Source organism: Hevea brasiliensis, chromosome 2 (assembly GCF_030052815.1).
Source record: "Hevea brasiliensis isolate MT/VB/25A 57/8 chromosome 2, ASM3005281v1, whole genome shotgun sequence".
In the NCBI taxonomy this organism is placed as follows: Eukaryota; Viridiplantae; Streptophyta; class Magnoliopsida; order Malpighiales; family Euphorbiaceae; genus Hevea; species Hevea brasiliensis.
The window spans coordinates 19,497,143-19,516,805 of record NC_079494.1 but is presented as its reverse complement, the minus strand read 5'-3'; the positions used below and the strand labels follow the sequence as shown (position 1 = coordinate 19,516,805).

Sequence of the window (19,663 nt, the reverse complement as noted above, 5' to 3'; positions counted from 1 at the left end):
TAAATTCATGAGCCATACTATGAAGTTGTGGGAGAAAGTTATGGAGCATCGACTACGTCATGATACTTCTATCTCTCTCAATCAATTTGGATTCATGCCCAGTCGTTCAACTATGGAAGCGATCTTTTTCATTAGAAACTTGATGGAGAAATATAGAGATGTGAAGAAAGATCTACACATGATTTTTATTGATTTGGAAAAGGCATATGATAGTGTTCCAAGAGAGGTCTTATGGAATGTGTTAGAACAAAAGAGGGTATCTATTAGGTACATACAAATATTGAAAGATATGTATGAAGGAGCAACTACTATTGTGCGCACAGTGGGAGGGGACACAAGAGATTTTCCGATCTCAATTGGATTACACCAAGGATCAGCCATAAGCCCTTACATTTTTACATTAGTTTTAGATGAACTAACGAAACATATACAAGAGAGTATTCCTTGGTGCATGATGTTTACGGATGATATTGTTCTGATAGATGAGACACGAGAAGGAGTCAATAGAAAGCTAGAACTTTGGAGAAGTACTCTAGAGTCAAAGGGTTTTAAGTTAAATAGAACGAAGACAGAATACATGCATTGCAAGTTCAGTGAAGGCCAAACTGGTGATAGGGAAGGAGTTAGTTTGAATGGAATGATACTGCCCCAAAGTAATCACTTTAAATATCTAGGCTCAGTCCTTCAAGTAGATGGGGGATGTGAGGAGGATGTTAGTCATAGGATTAAAGCCGGATGGTTGAAGTGGAGACGTGCCACGGGAGTTTTATGTGATCGTAAGATTCCCAATAAATTGAAAGGAAAATTTTACCGTACAACCATACGATTGGCTATGTTATATGGTAGTGAGTGTTGGGCACTGAAAGAGTCGTATGCATCTAAGATAAGAGTTGCAGATATGAGAATGTTAAGGTGGATGAGTGGCCATACTAGACTAGATAAAGTCCGTAATGAGAGTATTAGAGAAAAGGTAGGAGTGGTACCAATTGAAGATAAGTTGAGAGAAGGGAAATTGAGGTGGTTTGGTCATGTGAAGCGTAGACATACGAAGGCTCCAGTTAGACAAGTAGAGCACATTAGGTTAGAGGATAGAAAGAGAAAAAGGGGTAGACCTAAATTGACTTGGAGGAGAGTAGTACAACATGACCTAGAAGCATTACACATTTCTGAGGATTTAACCCAAAATCGTTCAGAGTGAAAAAAGCGAATCCATATAGCCGACCCCAAATTTTTGGGATAAAAGCTTAGTTGAGTTGAGTTGAGTTGTCTTTTGCCTACTGTTTCTTTAATTAGTTCTATGAATTATGTCTGATGCAAAAAATTCAATAGTTGAAGGAAAAATGACTACTACAACTGAAAATCCCTCATTAATTATTAGCCCCGTAAAGCTTGATGGGACAAATTACCTTGCATGGTCTAGATTGTGTCTCCTTTTTATTCAAGCTAGAGGGTTACAGGGTTATCTTACTAGAGATAAGCAAAATCCAGAAAAGTCTGCTTCTACCTACAGTCAATGGGAGTCAGAAAATTCTCTTATCATGTCATGGCTTATCAATTCCATGCAATCACATATATCTCGTGGGTATTTACTGTTGAATAGTGCAACTGCCATTTGGAGTACAGTTTCTCAGACCTATTCTCAAGTTAGGAACGATGCACAGGTGTATGAGCTTCGAAGCAAGGTTCATGGTATGAAACAGGGTGAGCTAACTATTGCTCAATATTATGCAGAATTGAGTGGTCTATGGCAGGAACTGGACTTTTACCAGGACTTTCAGGCCTCATGTCCTGAAGATGCTGTTAAATTTCAGAAGTTGGTTGAGAAAGAGCGGATCAATGATTTTCTTGCTGGATTGAATATGAAATATGATCAAATTAGGGTCCAAGTGCTTGGGAAGGATCCTTCACCTACCTTAAGACAGACATACTCTTATGTTCGGCAGGAAGAGAGCAGGAGGAGTGCCATGATTCATTCTATGTCTGTTGATAAGACAGGGCTAGTTGCTAATTCCTCACATGAACGGTCACATGGTTCATCAGATAAGGATCAACTACATTGTGACTATTGTGGAAAAAAACGGCATACTAAGGAACACTGTTGGAAATTGCATGGATGCCCCACTAAAGGGTGTGGAGGAAAAAGTATGGGCTTTACTAGACCACAAGCTAATGTATCTGAGGCTGTGAATCTGTTTGAAGATACTACCACCACTGAGATGTTTTCCAATGAAGAGGTACAGACTCTAAGGCGTTTGCTATCACAACTTGAATCGCAATTTACCACAGTTGCCTCTTCTAACTTCGTCAACTCAGGTAATGCTTTTTCTTGCCAATCTTAATAATTCTTTTTGGATTATAAATTCTGGAGCAAACAAGCATATGACAGGCTATTCAAATAAATTCATATCCTATTCTCCATGTTCAGGAAAAGAAAAAGTCTACACTGCAGTAGGATCCTTATCTAGTGTTTCTGGAACAAGTTCTATTAAATGCACCCCGAATATAAGTCTTAGTTCTATTTTATATGTGTTTAGCTTTCCTATTAACCTCTTGTCAGTCAGTTCAATTACAAAAGCTCTAAATTGTAAAATTGAATTTTTTTCCAACTCACTGTGTATTTCAGGAATTGACGACAGGGAGAATGATTGGCAGTGATAGACTGCAAGATGAGCTATATCTCTTGAATGATTATGTTGGTCAGGCTATGTTGGGGCAATCTATGGGTGCTGAGGAACAAATTATCATGTGTCATAGGAGACTAGGACATCCTTCATTTACTGTGTTAGAAAAATTTTATCATTTTTCTGTTTAAATAATGCAAAACTAAATTGTTAGTATGTGATGCTTGTGAGTTTGCTAAACATAGTAGACAATCTTATCCTGCAATAAATAATAAGGCTTCAGTTCCTCTTATGACTATCCATTCTGATGTATGGGGGCCTACTCAAACTGTGTCTTTATCGGGTTACAGATGGTTTGTGACCTTTATTGATTGTTGCAGTAGGTTAACTTGAGTATATTTGATGAAAGGGGAAAATGAAGTTTTCTTTTATTTCCGGCAGTTCCATAAAATGATTAGTACACAGTTTGATGCTCATATTAAAATATTGAGAACTAATAATGGTACAAAATATATGAATGGAGTCTTTCAGGAGTATTTGAAGGCACATGGGATTTTACATCAGACTTGTTGTGTTGATACTAGTTCACAAAATGGGGTATCTGAGAGAAAAAATAGACACTTACTTAAGGTCGCTAGCTCTCTTATATTTACTATGAATGTTCCTAAACCTTACTGGGGAGATGCTATTCTTTCTGCTGCATATCTTATTATCATCCTCCTTCACGAAAATATTTTGTGAGTATGGACGTTACCTTCAGGGAATCTGAATCTTATTTCCATCCACCTCTTTAGGGGGAGCATAGAAAGGAAGAGGTGTATTTTCCTTCATCCTCATCCTCTCCCAACCTTCAATTTCAAGGGGAGAATCTGGGTTTAGAGCCTATACCTAACAATGAAAGGAAAGTCACCTAAATCTTGAGAAAGACTAAAAAGGCCAAATTTGAGAACATATACTCGACGAAACAAGACAGATATAGCCATCGAGCAGGAGACTACTGATCAATCAAAATCCCTAGATTTAATTCCTAGACATCTTGAAGTGTGTGATGAGTCTACTTTGGCTCATGATGATTCTAATTTTGATTCTCAGTCTGTTCTTCTTTCTTCTGATAATGATCTTGATATTCCTATTGCTCTCCGGAAAGGTGTTAGGACCTGTATTAAACATCCCATTTCTAATTTCATCTTCTATAATTCTCTGTCTCCATCCTACAGAGCCTTTCTACTGTCTGTTTCCTCTGTCTCTATCCCACAGGATTGGAAAAAAGCATGCCTCGATCCAAAATGGAGGGCAGCTATGGTGGAGGAGATGAAAGCTTTGGCAAAGAATGAGACATGGGAACTGGTTACTCTCTCACTGGAAAAGAAGCTAGTTGGATGCAAGTGGGTGTTCACTGTGAAGCATAGAGCAGATGGTTCAATTGAGAGGTATAAGACCAGACTAGTAGCAAAAGGCTTCACACAGACGTACGGAGTAGATTACCAAGAGACCTTTGCTCCTGTTGCTAAAATGAATACCATCAGAATTCTGTTGTCATGTGCAGCGAATCTTGAGTGGGACTTGCAGCAGTTTGATATTAAAAATGCCTTTTTACATGGTGACTTGGAAGAAAAAGTGTATATGGAAATTCCTCTAGGGTTTGAGGATGAGAAAACCAGAGGGAAGGTTTGCAGATTGAAGTCTAAAATAGTCATCTAGAGCATGGTTTGATAGGTTCAGTAAAGCGATGATCTCCTTTGGATACTGCCAAAGCAATGCTAATCATACCTTGTTTATGAGGCATCGTAGAGGCAAAATCACATTACTTATTGTTTATGTGGATGATATTGTGGTAACTGGTGACGATAAGGAAGAAATGGCTCTTTTAAAGAGGAGCCTAGCACAGAAGTTTGAAATCAAAGATTTGAGAACGCTTAAGTACTTTCTTGGAATAGAGGTTGCCAGATCAGATAAGGGAATCTTTATTTCTCAAAGAAAGTATATCTTGGATTTGTTGGAAGAAACAGGAATGCTGGGCCGTAAACCGGCAGTCTTCTATTGAGGCCAATCATAAATTGCAAGCTAGAGTTGGAAAATCAGTGGATTTAGGGAAATATCAGAGGTTGGTTGGCAAACTAATTTATCTTTCGCACACTAGACCGGACAATAGCATATGCAGTTGGTCTAGTGAGCCAGTATATGCATGATCCTCGTGAATCTTATTTGGAGGTTATTTTCCGCATCTTGCGATACCTAAAACCCATCATCACCTTCAGGTTAAAGCCTTTACAGATGCAGATTGGGCAGGATCTCTTGATAATAGAAGATCAACATCAGGATACTGTACCTTTGTTGGTAGTAATCTAGTCACCTGGAGAAGTAAGAAGCAAAATGTGACAGCTAGATCCAGTGCAGAAGCCGAATTCAGGGCAATGGCTCAAGGTATCTGTGAGTTATTGTGGTTACAGAAGTTGATGGAAGAATTAAAATTGTTTAAAGCTAATGATTTGTTTTTGTTTTGTGATAACAAAGCTGCAATCAGTATAGTTCATAATCCAGTTCAACATGATCGAACCAAGCATATAGAGATTGATAGACACTTCATAAAAGAAAAAATTGTTGATGATTCTTTAAGTATCTCTCACGTAGGTTCGAAAGATCAGTTAGCTGATGTGTTCACTAAAGGGTTAAGTTGTAAGGTGTTTCATACCCTAGTTTGCAAGTTGGGCATGTGTAACATACATGAACCAACTTGAGGGGGAGTGTTGGAATCCCTTAATTAGTGCATTAGCTGTAAATTAGAATGTAAATTAGTGATATTAGGGATATTTGTATTTATTAGCTTTTATTTTCTTTCCTATTAAGGCTATAGCCTTTGTGTATAAATTTGAATCATTGTAACACTGTTAAATATATCAAGAAAATTTTCAATTCTCTCTAATCTCAACACAAAATAATAAGACATAATAGCCTGTGCTAATAATAAGCTGCCCAATCAGACTATGATAAAAGCCTGTCTCAATAATAAGCCCCATTAGGACATAATAAAAGCCTGTGCCAATAAAATTCAAAAAGAAAAATTGCTAACAGCCTTGACTATAATAAAGCCTAAAGGCATAATAAAGCAAGACTGGATACATATGAAAATATTGACAACTACCAATAGACCTTTCCTTTGGCCAAAATCCATCTTTTGTTAGCATAGGGTTAATGTTGGAATCTCAATCCCTATATTAAAGGGATTTTTTTTTTTTCTTTCTCCTTATGATTATCTTATTTCCTACTTGTATTAGTTTCCATTAAATTAGATTTTCTTGTAAAGTTAGGAATCTTGTATATAAATAAACATATGCACAAAATCATTGATATATATGAAAACTACAAAAATTTCTCTCAAATACAGTAGTTTCATCATGGTATCAGAGCTTTCGATTCATTTAGGCAGGCTTTAGTAGTCTTGCTCAGTACTATTCATAGGAATTGTTCATGCACACTGTTCACAGATACGCATTGTTCACAGCACGTGGACTTCTGACTTTTTCAATTGTTCCTCGTCTGTTGTGTTTCTATCCAATAGTTGTCTTTGTTCTGACTTCAGTGAATGTCTAAAACAGTGAATTACTCTGAAAGAACAAATGATATTAACATTTTTCCAATAAAGAAGTTCAATCCCTAAAGCGTTTGTTGTCTCGGCTAGAATCTCAATCTTCCCTAGTTGGCTCTTTCAATTTTGTCAAATCAGGTAATGTTTTTCTTGCCAATTTTGACAAATCCTATTAGATTATAGATTCTGGAGCAAGCAAATATATGACAGGCTCTTTAAATAAATTCTTTGCCTATTCTCCATGCTTAGAAAAAGAAAAAATCCGTAGAGCGGATGGTTACTTAACGGCAATTTCTGGTACAGGTTCTGTTATATGCACCCCCAATATAAATCTCACTTCAATTCTTCACGTTCCCAGCTTTCTTATTAATCTTTTATCTATCAGTTTCGTTACTCAAGCTCTTAATTGCAAAAATTTTTTTTTCCCCACTCATTGCATATTTTAGGATTTGAAAATGGGAAAAATGATTGGCAATGATAAATTGTGAGATGGTCTATATTTTCTAGATGATGGTTGTAGTTCCTCAAATCTTGAAGCAATCCAAGCTTTGTTAGGACAAACTATGAGTGCTAATAAGGAGATTATCCAGTGGGATAAGAGATTAGGACATCCATCTTTTCCTGCTTTAAAAAGATTATATCCTAATTTGTTTAGAAGTTGTAACTCAGAATTACTAGTTTGTGATGCTTATAAATTTACTAGCACACAAGACAATCTTATCCTTCAACAAATAATAGAAGTTTGATCTCTTTTATGAATATTCATTCTGATGTATGGAAACCTGCCTGAACTACTTCTTCATCTGAATGTAGATGTTTAGTCACTTTTATTGACTGTTACACTAAACTAACATGGGTTTATTTGATAAGAGAAAAAAGTGAAATGTATTATTGCTTTCAACAGTTTCACAAAATTATTTGCACACGGTTTGATATAAGATTAAAATCTTAAGAATTGAAAATGGCACAGAATATGTTAATCGTGTTTTTCGTGCTTATTTGGATTCAAATGGTATAGCGCATTAAACTAAGTGTGTCAAGACTAGTGAACAAAATGGAGTATCTAAAAGAAAAAATACATTTATTGGAGGTGGTTGGATTGCTTATGTTTACTATGAATCTACCTACACTTTGTTAGGGGAATGCAGTTCTTACTGCATATATCTTATCAATAGAATGTCTCTAAGAACATTAAACTTTAAGAGCCCTTTAGAGGTTTTAAAAGATCATAACTCTTAAACTGTTCCTTCAAAAATTTTTAGATGTGTCTGTTTTGTCCACAAAACAAATGTTGAAAAGTTAGAACCTATAGCTCTTAAATGTGTGTTTGTAGGTTATTCTGGTACTCAAAATGCCTATAATTGCTATCATCCTCCTACTAGGAAATACTTTGTCGGTGCAGATGTTACTTTTAAAGAATCTGAGTCTTATTTCCTTGTCAAGTCACCTTTTTAAGGGGAGTATAAAGAGGAAAATGAAGAGATGTTTTTTTGCTAACCAGGTTATTAGGCTTAGGTCACACTGTTAGAATCTCTTAAGTAGTGCATTAGCTGTAAATTAGAAATATTTGTAGTTATTAGCCTTTATTTTTTTTCCTATTTAGATTTTAGTCGGTGTATAAATTAGAATAATTGTAAATCAATTTGTACAATGAAATACAAATAGAAATACTTAATTTTCTCTGATTTCAACATGGTATCAGAGCTAAGCCAACTTTTCCTAGCGTGAACAGTACCAGAAAAGTTTGAGTTTGCGTGGGTAAGCCTATAAAGCAGGTCTATTGAGGGAGGTGACGATCACCGCCCACTCAAGGAGGAAGAACCCTAGGTCGTCGGCTCTCGCCCAAAGTATCGCCGTCATCCAATAAGGCGTGTGGCCTCGCACCGTCAGAAGAGTGCGCCCCCAATCACACGTGCCGGCGCATGAAGCCATTTCTGGCCAAATTTTCTGGCCGTTTCTGCTCGCCGCCGTCTTCTTTGCTTTTTGCGCCCCTGATCCACCTATTTCCCTCAACTGGTTTGCACTTTTATTTTTTGGGTCTCTCTTCAACACAGTATCTGTCTTTATTTTTATTTAAATGGATGATGGGAAGAAGAAAATCTCGAAAACAAAGGTGAGTTTTATCAGTGATAACCCCTCTTTACAAATTAGTCCTATAAAATTGGATGGAACTAATTTTGTGGCATGGTCTAGATCATGTCTGTTGTTTATTCAAGTTAGGACTACAAGGGTATTACTGGAAGTAAGAAAAAGCTTGAAACTACGAGTTCTATCAACAGTCAGTGGGAGTCGGAGAGCTCTCTTGTTATGTCATGGCTCATCAATTCCATGCAACCTCATATAACTCGTGGGTATTTGTTGCTGGATAGTGCAGCTACCATTTGGAGTGCAGTTTCTCAGACCTATTCTCAAGTTGAAAACGATGCACAAGTGTATGAGCTTAGAAACAAAGTTCGTGATTTGAAACAGGGTGAGCTAACTGTTGCTCAGTATTGTGCAGAATTGAGTGGTCTATGGCACGAACTAGATTTCTACCAGGATTTTCAGGCCTCATTTCTAGATGATGCAGTTAAGTTCCAAAAACTAATTGTGAAAGAGGCGAATCTATGATTTTCTTGCTAGGTTAAATGGGGAATATGATCAGATTCGAGTCCAAGTACTTGGGAAAGATCCTTTACATACCTTTACCTACCTCGAGTCATGGTTCATTCTGTTCCTGTTGATAATGCAGGGCTAATTGCTAATTCTTCACGAAAACAGTTACATAGTCCATCAAATAAGGATCAACTCCATTGCGATTTGCAACTATTGTGGAAAAACCCGGCATACTTAGGAACACTGTTGGAAACTACATGGTCGCCCAACCAAAGGGCGTGGAAGAAAAAAGATGGACTCTGCTTAATCACAAGCTACTGTATCTGAGGCTTTAGATCCCTCTGAAGATACTGCTGCTACTAGGATGTTTTCCACTAAAGAGATACAGACTTTAAGGCGGTTGCTACCACAACTTGAATCACAATCCACTACAGTTGCCTCTTCCAACTTTGTCAACTCAAGTAATGCTGTTCTTGTCAATTTTAATAATTCCTTTTGGGTTATAGATTCTTGAGCAAACAAGCATATGACAGGCTATTCGAATAAATTCACATCCTATTCTCCATGTTCAGGCAAAGAAAAAATTCGCACTGCGGATGGATCTTTATCTAATGTTTCTGGAACAGAATCTGTTAAATGTACTCCTACTATAAGTCTCAGTTCTGTTTTACATGTGCCTAACTTTCCTGTTAACCTTCTGCTTGTCAGTTCTATTGCAAAAGCTCTCAACTGCAAAATTGAATTTTATCCTACTCACTACTTTTTTCAGGAATTGATAACAAGGTGAACAATTGGTGGTGGTAAACTGCAAAATGGGCTATATCTACTAAATGACTATGTTGGCCACGCTATGTTGGGCAGTCTAAGGGTGCTAAGGAAGAAATTATTCAGTGGCATAGGAGACTAGGACATCCTTAATTTACTGTGTTAGAGAAACTTTATCCTTTTTTATTTAAGCAATGCAAAACTGAATTGTTAGTATGTGATGCTTGTGAGTTTGCTAAACATACTAGACAATTTTATCCTGGAATAAATAATAAGGCTTCAGTTCCTTTTATGATTATTCATTCTGATGTATTAGGGCCTACTCAAACCATATCTTTATCGGGTTATAAATGGTTTGTGACTTTTATTGATTGTTGCAGTAGGTTGACTTAGGTATATTTAATGAAAGAGAAAATTGAAATTTTTTCTTGTTTCCAGCAGTTTCACAAAATGATTAGAACACAGTTTGATGCTCATGTTAAAATACTGAGAACTGATAATGGTACAAAATATATGAATGGAGTCTTTCAGGAGTATTTGAAGTCTCATGGGATTTTACATCAGACTGGTTGTGTTAACACTAGTCCACAAAATGGGGTATCTGAGAGGAAAATAGACATTTACTTGAGATTGCTAGGTCTCTTATGTTTACCATGAATATTCATAAACCTTACTGGGGGGATGCTATTCTTTCTGCTACCTATCTTATTAACAGGATGACCCTTCAGACATTGGAGTTTAAGAGTCCTTTAGAAGTTTTGCAAGGTAAAAATTCATATACTGTCCCTCCAAAAGTCTTTGGGTCCGTTTGCTTTATTTATAAACTTAATAGTGGGAAGTTAGAACCTCGGGCCCTCAAATGTGTCTTTGTTGATTATTCCAATACTAATAAGGGGTATAGGTATTGTCACCAACCAACACGAAAATATTTTGTGAGTATAGATGTTACCTTCAAATAATCTGAATCTTATTTTCATCCACCTCTTCAGGGAGAGTATAGGAAGGAAGATGTGTTTTTTCCTTCATCTTCGTCCTCTCCTGATCTTCATCTTCAGAATCTGAATTTTGAGCCTATACCCAACAATGATACTCAGGAGGAGTCACCTAAATCTCAAGGGAGACTGAATAGGTCAGATTTGAGAATATATACTCGGCGTAACAAGACAAATATAGCCATCAAGCAGGAGACTGCTGATCAATTGGAAACTCTGGATTCAATTCTTAGACATCCTGAGGTATGTGATGAGTCTCCTTTGGTTTCTGATGAGTTTAATTTTGATTCTCAGTCTGCTCTTCCCTCTTCTGATAATGATCTTGATATTCCTATTGCTCTCAGAAAAGGTGTTAGAGCCTGTATTAAACATCTCATCTCTAACTTCATTTCCTATGATTATTTGTCTCCATCCTATATAGTCTTTCTATTATCTGTTTCCTCTATTTCTATCCCACAGAATTAGAAGAAAGCATGTCTTGATCCAAAATGAAAGGCAGCCATGGTGAAGGAGATGAAAGTTTTGGCAAAGAATGAGAGACATGGGAACTTGGCAAAGAAAAGGTGTTAGAGCCTGTATTAAACATCTCATCTCTAACTTCATTTCCTATGATTATTTGTCTCCATCCTATAGAGTCTTTCTATTGTCTGTTTCCTCTATTTCTATCCCACAAAATTAGAAGAAAGCATGTCTTGATCCAAAATGAAAGGCAGTCATGGTGAAGGAGATGAAAGTTTTGGCAAAGAATGAGAGACATGGGAACCTAGCAAAGAAAAGGTGTTAGAGCCTGTATTAAACATCTCGTCTCTAACTTCATTTCCTGTGATTCTTTGTCTCCATCCTATAGAGTCTTTCTATTGTCTGTTTCCTCTATTTCTATCCCACAGAATTAGAAGAAAGCATGTCTTGATCCAAAATGGAAGGCAGCCATGGTGAAGGAGATGAAAGTTTTGACAAAGAATGAGACATGGGAACTTGTTACTCTCTCACTCGAAAAGAAGCTGATTGGATGCAAATGGGTGTTCACTGTGAAATATAAAGCAGATAGTTCAATTGAAAGGTATAAGGCCGAGCTAGTAGCAAAAGGCTTCACACAGATATATGGGGTAGATTACCAAGAAACCTTTGATCCTGTTACTAAAATGAACAGCATCAGAATTTTACTATCATGTGCAACAAATCTTGAGTGGGACTTATAATAGTTTGATATAAAAAATGTCTTTCTATATGGTGAGTTAGAAGAAGAAGTGTATATAAAAATTCCTCCAGGGTTTGAGGATGAAAAAACTAGAGGAAAAGTTTGCAGATTGAAGAAGGCTTTGTATGGTTTAAAATAGTCACCTAGGGCATAGTTTGACAGGTTCAGTAAAGCAATGACTTCCTTTGGATACTGCCAAAGTAATGTTGATCACACCTTATTTATAAAATACTATAGACGCAAAATCACACTATTTATTGTCTATGTGGATGATATTGTAGTAACTAGTGATGATAAGAAAGAAATTGCTCATCTAAAGGAACGGCTAGCACAGGAGTTTGAAATCAAAGATTTGAGAAAGCTGAAATACTTTCTTGAAATAGAGGTTGCCAGATCAGATAAAGGAATCTTTATTTTTCAAAGGAAGTACATTCTGGATCTGTTGAAAGAAATAGGAATGTTGAGCTGCAAACCAGCAGAGTCTTCCATTAAAGCAAATCATAAATTGCAAGCTGGAGTTGAGAAATCAGTAGATATAAGGAGATATCAAAGGTTGGTTGGTAAACTGATTTATCTTTTGCGCACTAAACTAGACATAGCATATGCAGTGGGTTTAAAGAGCCATTATATGCATAATCCTCGTGAATCTCATTTGAAAGCTGTTTTTAGCATCTTACGATACTTAAAATCTGCACTTGAGAAAGGACTTCTGTTCTCAAAGCATGACCACCTTCAGATTAAGGCCTTTACAGATGCAGATTGGGCTAGATCTCTTGATGATAGGAGATCAAAATCAAGATACTGTACTTTTGTTGGTGATAATCTAGTTACCTAGAGAAGTAAGAAGCAGAATGTGATAGCTAGATCCAGTGCAGAGGCTAAATTCAGAGCAATGGCTCAAGGTATCTATGAGGTACTGTGGTTGCAGAAGTTGATAGAGGAATTAAAACTGCTAGAAGCTAGTTGTTTGTCTTTGTTTTGTGATAACAAAGCTGCCATCAGTATAGTTCACAATCCAGTTCAGCATGATCGGACCAAGCCTATAGAGATTGACAGACACTTTATAAAAGAAAAAATTGTGGATGGTTCGTTAAGTGTCTCCTACGTAGGTTCAAAAGATCAGTTAGCTAATGTGTTTACTAAGGAATTAAGTTGTAAGGTGTTTCATACCTTAGTTTGCAAGTTGGGCATGTGTAATATACATTAACCAACTTGAGGGGGAGTGTTAGAATCCCTTAATAGCATTAGCTGTAAATTAGGAATATTCATATTTATTAGCCTTTATTTTTTTTTCCTATTTAGATTTTAGTCTTTGTGTATAAATTAGAATAATTGTAAATCAATTTGTACAGTGAAATACAAATAGAAATACTTAACTTTCTCTGATTTCAACACACACCTTGATAATGAGCCACCTAACCAGGACTAATCACCTCAGGGGGAGACTATTAGGCTTGAGTCACACCCTAGTAATGAGCCATCTAATTAGGACTAACCATCTCCTCAAACCTCAGGGAGATTAAATAGATTGTGTTGAGAACATACATGTGTCGGAATAAGAAGTTACAACCATTGAGCTTTATACACTTGATCAACCAGTATCCCTGAAATCAATTCCTGAAGAATGTGATGAGTCTTCTTTACTTATGATCCTAATTTTATTTTTGAGTTGAATTCTACTATTGATGATCTTGATATTCCTATTGCTCTCAAAAAAGGAGTCAGGACTTATACTAAGCATCCTACTTCTAATTTTATTTCCTATAACTCCTTGTCTCCTTCCTAGCCTTTGTCTTGTCTATTTCTTCTATTTTTATACCACAAAGTTGGAAGAAAAAATGTCTTGATCCAAATGGAAGACTGCCATGATTGAGGAGATGAAGACTTTAACAAAAAATGGCAGATAGAATCTTATTACTCTCCCTAATGGAAAAAAAAAAAAAAAAAAAGGAAAGAAAAACCAGTTAGATGCAAGTGGGTGTTCACTGTGAAGCACCAAGCAGATGGCTCAATTGAGAGATACAAAGTCAGACTAGTAGCAAAGGGATTCACACAAACATATGGGGTAGATTATTAGAAGACTTTTGCTCCTGTTGCAAATATGAACACAATCAGGATTTTATTGTCTTGTGCAGCAAATCTTAATTGAAATTTACAATAGTTCGATGTCAAGAATGCTTTTTTGCATGGAGATTTAGAGGAAGAAGTGTATATGGAAATATCTCCAAGAATTGATGATGAAAAAAAACCAAAGAGAAGGTTTGCAGGTTGAAAAAGGCTTTGTATGGCCTAAAGCAGTCTCCTAGGGCATGGTTTGACAGATTCAGTAAGGCTGTGATCTCTTTTGACTTCTGTCAAAATAATGTTGATCACACTTTATTTATAAAACATTTTAAAGGTAATATCACATTACTTATTGTTTATAAGGATGATATAGTGGTGACAGGAGATAATGAGGAAGAAATTGCAAATCTGAGGCAATGTCTAGCACAAGAGTTTGAGATTAAGGACTTGGGAAAATTGAGATACTTTCTTGGAATAAAGGTTGTTAGATCAGATAAAGAGATCTTTATTTCTCAAAGTAACTACATATTAGATCTTTTGAAAGAAAAGATATGCTGGACTGTAAACCAACAGAGTCTCCCATTGAGGCAAATCATAGATTGCAAGCTGGAGTTGGGGAGTCAATGGATTTAGAGAGATATCAGAGATTAATTGGCAGATTGATATATATTTCACACACTAGACCATATATAGCTTTTGCAGTAAGTCTTGTGAGTCAACATATGCATGATTCTCGTGAATCTTATTTAGAAGCCGTTTTTCATATTCTAAGATATCTAAAATTTGTTCCCTAGGAGAGGATTTCTTTTCTCAAAGCATGGACATCTTCAAATAAAAGCCTTTACAGATACAGATTGGACTGGATCTCTTAATGATAGAAGGTTAACAATGGGTCATTGTACTTTTGTAGGTGGTAACCTGGTCACTTGAAGAAATAAGAAACAAAGTGTAATTGCTAGATCTGGTTCAGAGGCTAAACATAGAGCCATGGCTCAAGATGTCTATGAATTGTTCTAATTACGAAAGTTAATGGAAGAACGGACACTATTAGAAAAAAATAGCTTATACTTGTTTTGTGATAACAAAGCCGCTAATCAGTATTGTCCACAATCTAGTACAGCATGATCGAACTAAACATATAGAAATTGACCGATACTTCATAAAGAAGAAAATTGTAGATGGATTGTTGAGTGTCTCTCATTAGACTTCTAAAGATCAGTTAGTTGATGTACTCATCAAAGGACTCAGCAGCAAAATGTTTCATCCTCTAGTTTGCGAGTTGGGCATATGTAATATACATGAACCAATTTGAGAGGGAGTGTTGGAATCTTAATCCCTACATTAAAAGGATTATTATATCTTTCTCCTTATAAATATCTTGCTTCCTATTTGTATTAATTTCCATTAAATTATGTTTTCTTGTAAAGGTGGGAATCTTGTATATAAATAGGCATATATACGAAGTCATTGATACATATGAAAAACACATAAATTTCTCTTAAATACATTAGTTTTATCAATTAATTAGGGGGGAAATGAGCCAAGTAGGATGGCTTTTTATCTTGTCCAGAGTCTAGACTTAGTCTTCGCTGCATTAATAATGGCCTTGCTTGCTTAGGTTCAAAACATTTTGAAACCTTCTTGTTCAAGTTCAGCTTGGTTCATGCTTGTCAAACATGAACTTATTGACGTTGACCTCTAATTGGCTACTGACTGAGCACAAACATCAATAATCTTTGAGCTGATGGAAGCAAACCTTTTATTTATTATTAATTAGTATGAAAAATAAAATAAAAATTAACATCATTGGACCCACCACTTTTTTCACAATCTTTTTACCCTATTTTCTTTGCTCATATGCTTATAATGATTTCACAACTAGCGTCTTACCACTTGAACACAATGTACCACTGTGATGTAGTGGTGGACAAAAAAAAAACGAAAGACCAAAAATCAATACAAAATTGGAAAAACAATCTAAGAAAATGGTTCACCAATTACGTAAGATTCATTTCAAATTCAGCCTTTTTTTTAGTATTTTCTAAACCAATTCTAACTTTAGTGTTACATAACCAATCTGAAGATATTATATAAAATTTTATAGTTTTCTTAGTATATACACATACACACTATTAAAGACTTAAAGTTTAAAACCAATTTTTATTATATACATATTTATTGTTATTTTAATATGGGATAACAATCAAATAAATCCTGAAATTTACCTGTTGGTTCAATTGTATCCTACATTTAATGTTATCAATTTGGTTCTAAGATACCAATTTTGTTTCAATTGTATCCAATGGGTTTAGGGCATGCCCAATTATTAAAATTAACACCAAAATGGGAGGCAAAAATGAAAATAACTTGCTAATCTAGAATAAGTGATCTCTAAGAGCTACTAAATGGTGTGCTTTTGCAAAATTTTGCTTCTCACAGAGTTGCTTAAAATGCTTTTCAAGATTTATATTATAGCTCCTTGGAATTAGAAGGGGTCCACATCATTCAACTCCCCAATTTTTATTCATTTATGAAATGTAACTCACCACCATATCAGTACACAAATCTTGTGTTCACTGAATGTGATTGAAATAAAATCAATAACTTATTATCAAAATTGGTAAAATGAAAGGTACAGGATACAATTGCAAAAGCATGCAAAGTTTAGGATTTATTCAATGATTAGGCCTTTTAACATCTTATATACTTTTTAGTACATATTTATTGTTAATTGATAAGATGTATTGATTCTTGATTGGAAAATTGAAGTTGAGATACATGATTAACAATCTTATGCTAAATAATTGTTTCTTCAAAATTGGATATATTTTCAACTTTTTAATGAAAAAATACATATAGGAAATTGGTTATCCAAACCACTAATATACAATATGACTATGCAAATATCTGATATTTTCATATTGGTTTAAGGTTCCTAAATTTCTGATCAAATAGGTTCTGATTAGATCAAAAAACTTCCTAACAAAATCACAGCATCCTATAACTTGAATCCAATTTCAGACTAAATCTACTGCTGAAAGAAGGATTTTGATTATAAACAGAATTTCAACATACGGACAAGAGCTAAGATGGGGAAATTGAACTCAAAGCATTTATTCTTCAGCTGCATGCAAACAAAGATTATCAACTTGAAGCAAAGATTTGCAGCTGTGCAATTTCAACGGGCAAGCTGCAGACAAGAGGCATGACTTTAATTGAGTAAACAGGTTCCTTAAAGGAAAGGCTTCCCAATAGTTACTTTTGAATTAGATTGAAATGGATGTGTCTATCAGTTCTGGAAAGTCTAGAGTTAAATATTCACCAAATTAAAATACAGACACTATCTACATTTTTTTAACAGTGAATATCGTAAGATTATACATGGCGTGGCTTGATAACAAAAGGCAATGCCCAATAATACCTTGAGTGGCTGTATAGAAATTGAGGCCTTATCATAAAAGACAAGAAAAATCCCATGTTCATGGGAATAATTCAGCTACTTGCTAGTTGATGCATTATTCACTGTACTTTGTATTTGCTGTAGTGAGAGTCTTGAGTTTTGGCAGACAATGGAATTAATTATGTTTCTTTTGCTGGTCTATACGATGATCTTTTTCTTTTCTTTTGGCTGATGTTTTTATTTTTGGTTATTATTATAAATCATCAAAAGCCCTTTGGAGCTTATGCATTTGAGTTAAAAGTTTCAATCTTAAGCATGTCCTTTTTATGTTTCTCTGATGTTTCAGTTTCTTGTATTGTTTCGGTTGTTTTTCCTCTATGATTGCCCTGGTCTATCTATTGGGAATGTGGCAAATCCGGTACCAAAGCTTTTTTTTCTTTTGTTCTTTTTCTTTTGCTCCTATGAATACAAGCTTGCTTCTCCACCAAAAGAAAAGAGCATGTGGATTGATAAAAATTGTTAACATTCATAATTTACAAAAGAATTATTGGAGTACATTCACCCTTATGCTTTCAGGTGGAAAATTTTCAGACTCATGTATCTCCAATATAAATGTCAGTGACAGATGGGATATCAAGCATTAAGAAGTAAACTTAAAAGATAATAAGATACCGATTTTTCTATTTCCAAGAAATATTTTATTTCAAGCAGCTGAAAAGGAGTCTAGTAGTAGTTTCATATTGGGATTAGATTAAATTATATAGCAATATAACATGCACATATACAAAGCCATATGGTTAAGAATAGGATTTTCCATTTTTATAAACTATAATAAGAGATAACCAGGAAACAATATGAAAGCTTCAAGCACCTTAGTGCTATTTGTGAATAGTATAATAATGCAGAGAAAAGAAGTGTTGATACTTACATGACCAGGGTCCAAAATCAAGAGACTGAATTGCAGTTTTCCATTCTTTTGATGTCTGACTTCAATCCCAACAATGGTTCTTGAGTGTCCATCATGTTGAAAATACAAGGGCCTGTCATAAATACTCTTTAACAATTTAAATCATCTCCAGAACAATGCATTTGTGCTTTTCCAAACCTGATAATTAGTGTTCAAGAGCACGCTAAAGCGACAAGGAATTAGTGAACAACGCACCCATGATAATTTAAACTACTCACGTTCTGTCAGTAACGGTAACATGACAACGGTCGGCATGTGTTGTTGAGCTACCTTGAGAAAAATAATTCCACACCCAATCAAGGAGAACCTGATGACCTTCATTGTTGCTTGAAAAGTTACTTGTCATAGTTTGATTGCTCACTTCAGCCAAGTGACTCGAAGAGCTTCGACAATTGGCATAGGCAGTAAAGTCTGGTTGGGAGACATCACTATTTCTATCAACCAGATATCTATCCATGGGCCCATATACTCTGGCCTTTGTCCTCACAACCTGGGAGCCCATATGGGCACCAGGAACAGAAAGAAAAAGAGATTCCACTTCTTTAGGACCAAAATCAACAATCCTTGCCCGAAAACCAAAAGAACGGAAAAGGGCAGCACATTCAGTGGCACCAATCCACTTTTTGGAACCATAAACAGAATGATTGAAATGCTGAGCACCAAAGGTATCAAAACCCCTTTCCCAAGCAATCTCAAGCCATCTCTGGAGATAAGGGATATCAGGAACGAAACCAAAGCCACCAAACAAAAGCTGCCTAGCATCTTCTCTAAGAGAAAGCAAATGAGAACTGAGCATTTGGATGTTACGCCATCCACAACCCCAGCCAACATCCTCAGAGAACATGCTCTGAAAATGATCGACGTAGCCAGCGAGGAAGACAGTAGAAGTACAAGCATTGTCGGTATCTAATTCCAAACGCTTGCGAAGCAAGGCCATCAACCCACCACCACCTTCTACTTTGACATGGTAAAAGGAGCTTCTAACCTGCAAAGCAATCAAACAAGACACCCTCTCATCCATGCTTTCTTCAGGAAAACAAGTAGAAGATGATGATGCAAAGGCAAGTTCTTGGCCCAATTCCATGTCCATAGTGAATTGCTCATCGTCCGCCTCCTCAAAGTGGCTGTTGGCATGCCTACATCAGCCGCCACCGCCGCTGCCATTAGGATATTTAAATTAAAGATCTAAAAATAACAATGATAAAAATAACAGACCTTTGGAGTTCCGATTGCGGGAGAATTACATCACAGAAGGGACAACTTGCCAAAGAATCCATAGTCTCGATTGTATGTAAAAGCCAAAATCTCCGTTCTGCAATATCATATGAGCAAGAAATTGCTACAAAATATCTTTAATGTACAGCCTTTCCATCAAATTGTTAGGGAAACTTACAGCGGAAGGGACACTTAACAGCGGAAGGACAAGAGCGGCAGCGGCCTTTTCCCTTTTTTTTTGTTTTTTTTCTTTTTTAAAC

The 19,663-nt window shown here is 35.9% G+C and overlaps 1 protein-coding gene across 4 annotated transcripts in view; it reads right to left on the bottom strand.

Annotated features, from left to right (window-relative positions):
- LOC110635007 (uncharacterized) overlaps nucleotides 1–19,663 on the bottom strand; it is a 23,277-nt gene extending 3,614 nt beyond the window's left edge. The window contains exons 1-4 of one of the 4 annotated variants that reach the window (XM_021784179.2): nucleotides 19,582–19,663; nucleotides 19,404–19,500; nucleotides 18,407–19,324; nucleotides 18,150–18,261 (exon numbers count right to left, since the gene is read on the bottom strand). In XM_021784179.2, the coding sequence (XP_021639871.2) occupies nucleotides 18,150–18,261; nucleotides 18,407–19,324; nucleotides 19,404–19,465 (1,092 nt within the window). In that variant the 5' untranslated portion in view covers nucleotides 19,466–19,500; nucleotides 19,582–19,663. Of the gene's footprint in view, nucleotides 1–12,407; nucleotides 12,474–18,149; nucleotides 18,262–18,406; nucleotides 19,346–19,403 lie in introns of those variants that run through there. The other 3 variants (XM_058134906.1, XM_021784180.2, XM_021784182.2) reach the window with 3 other exon arrangements.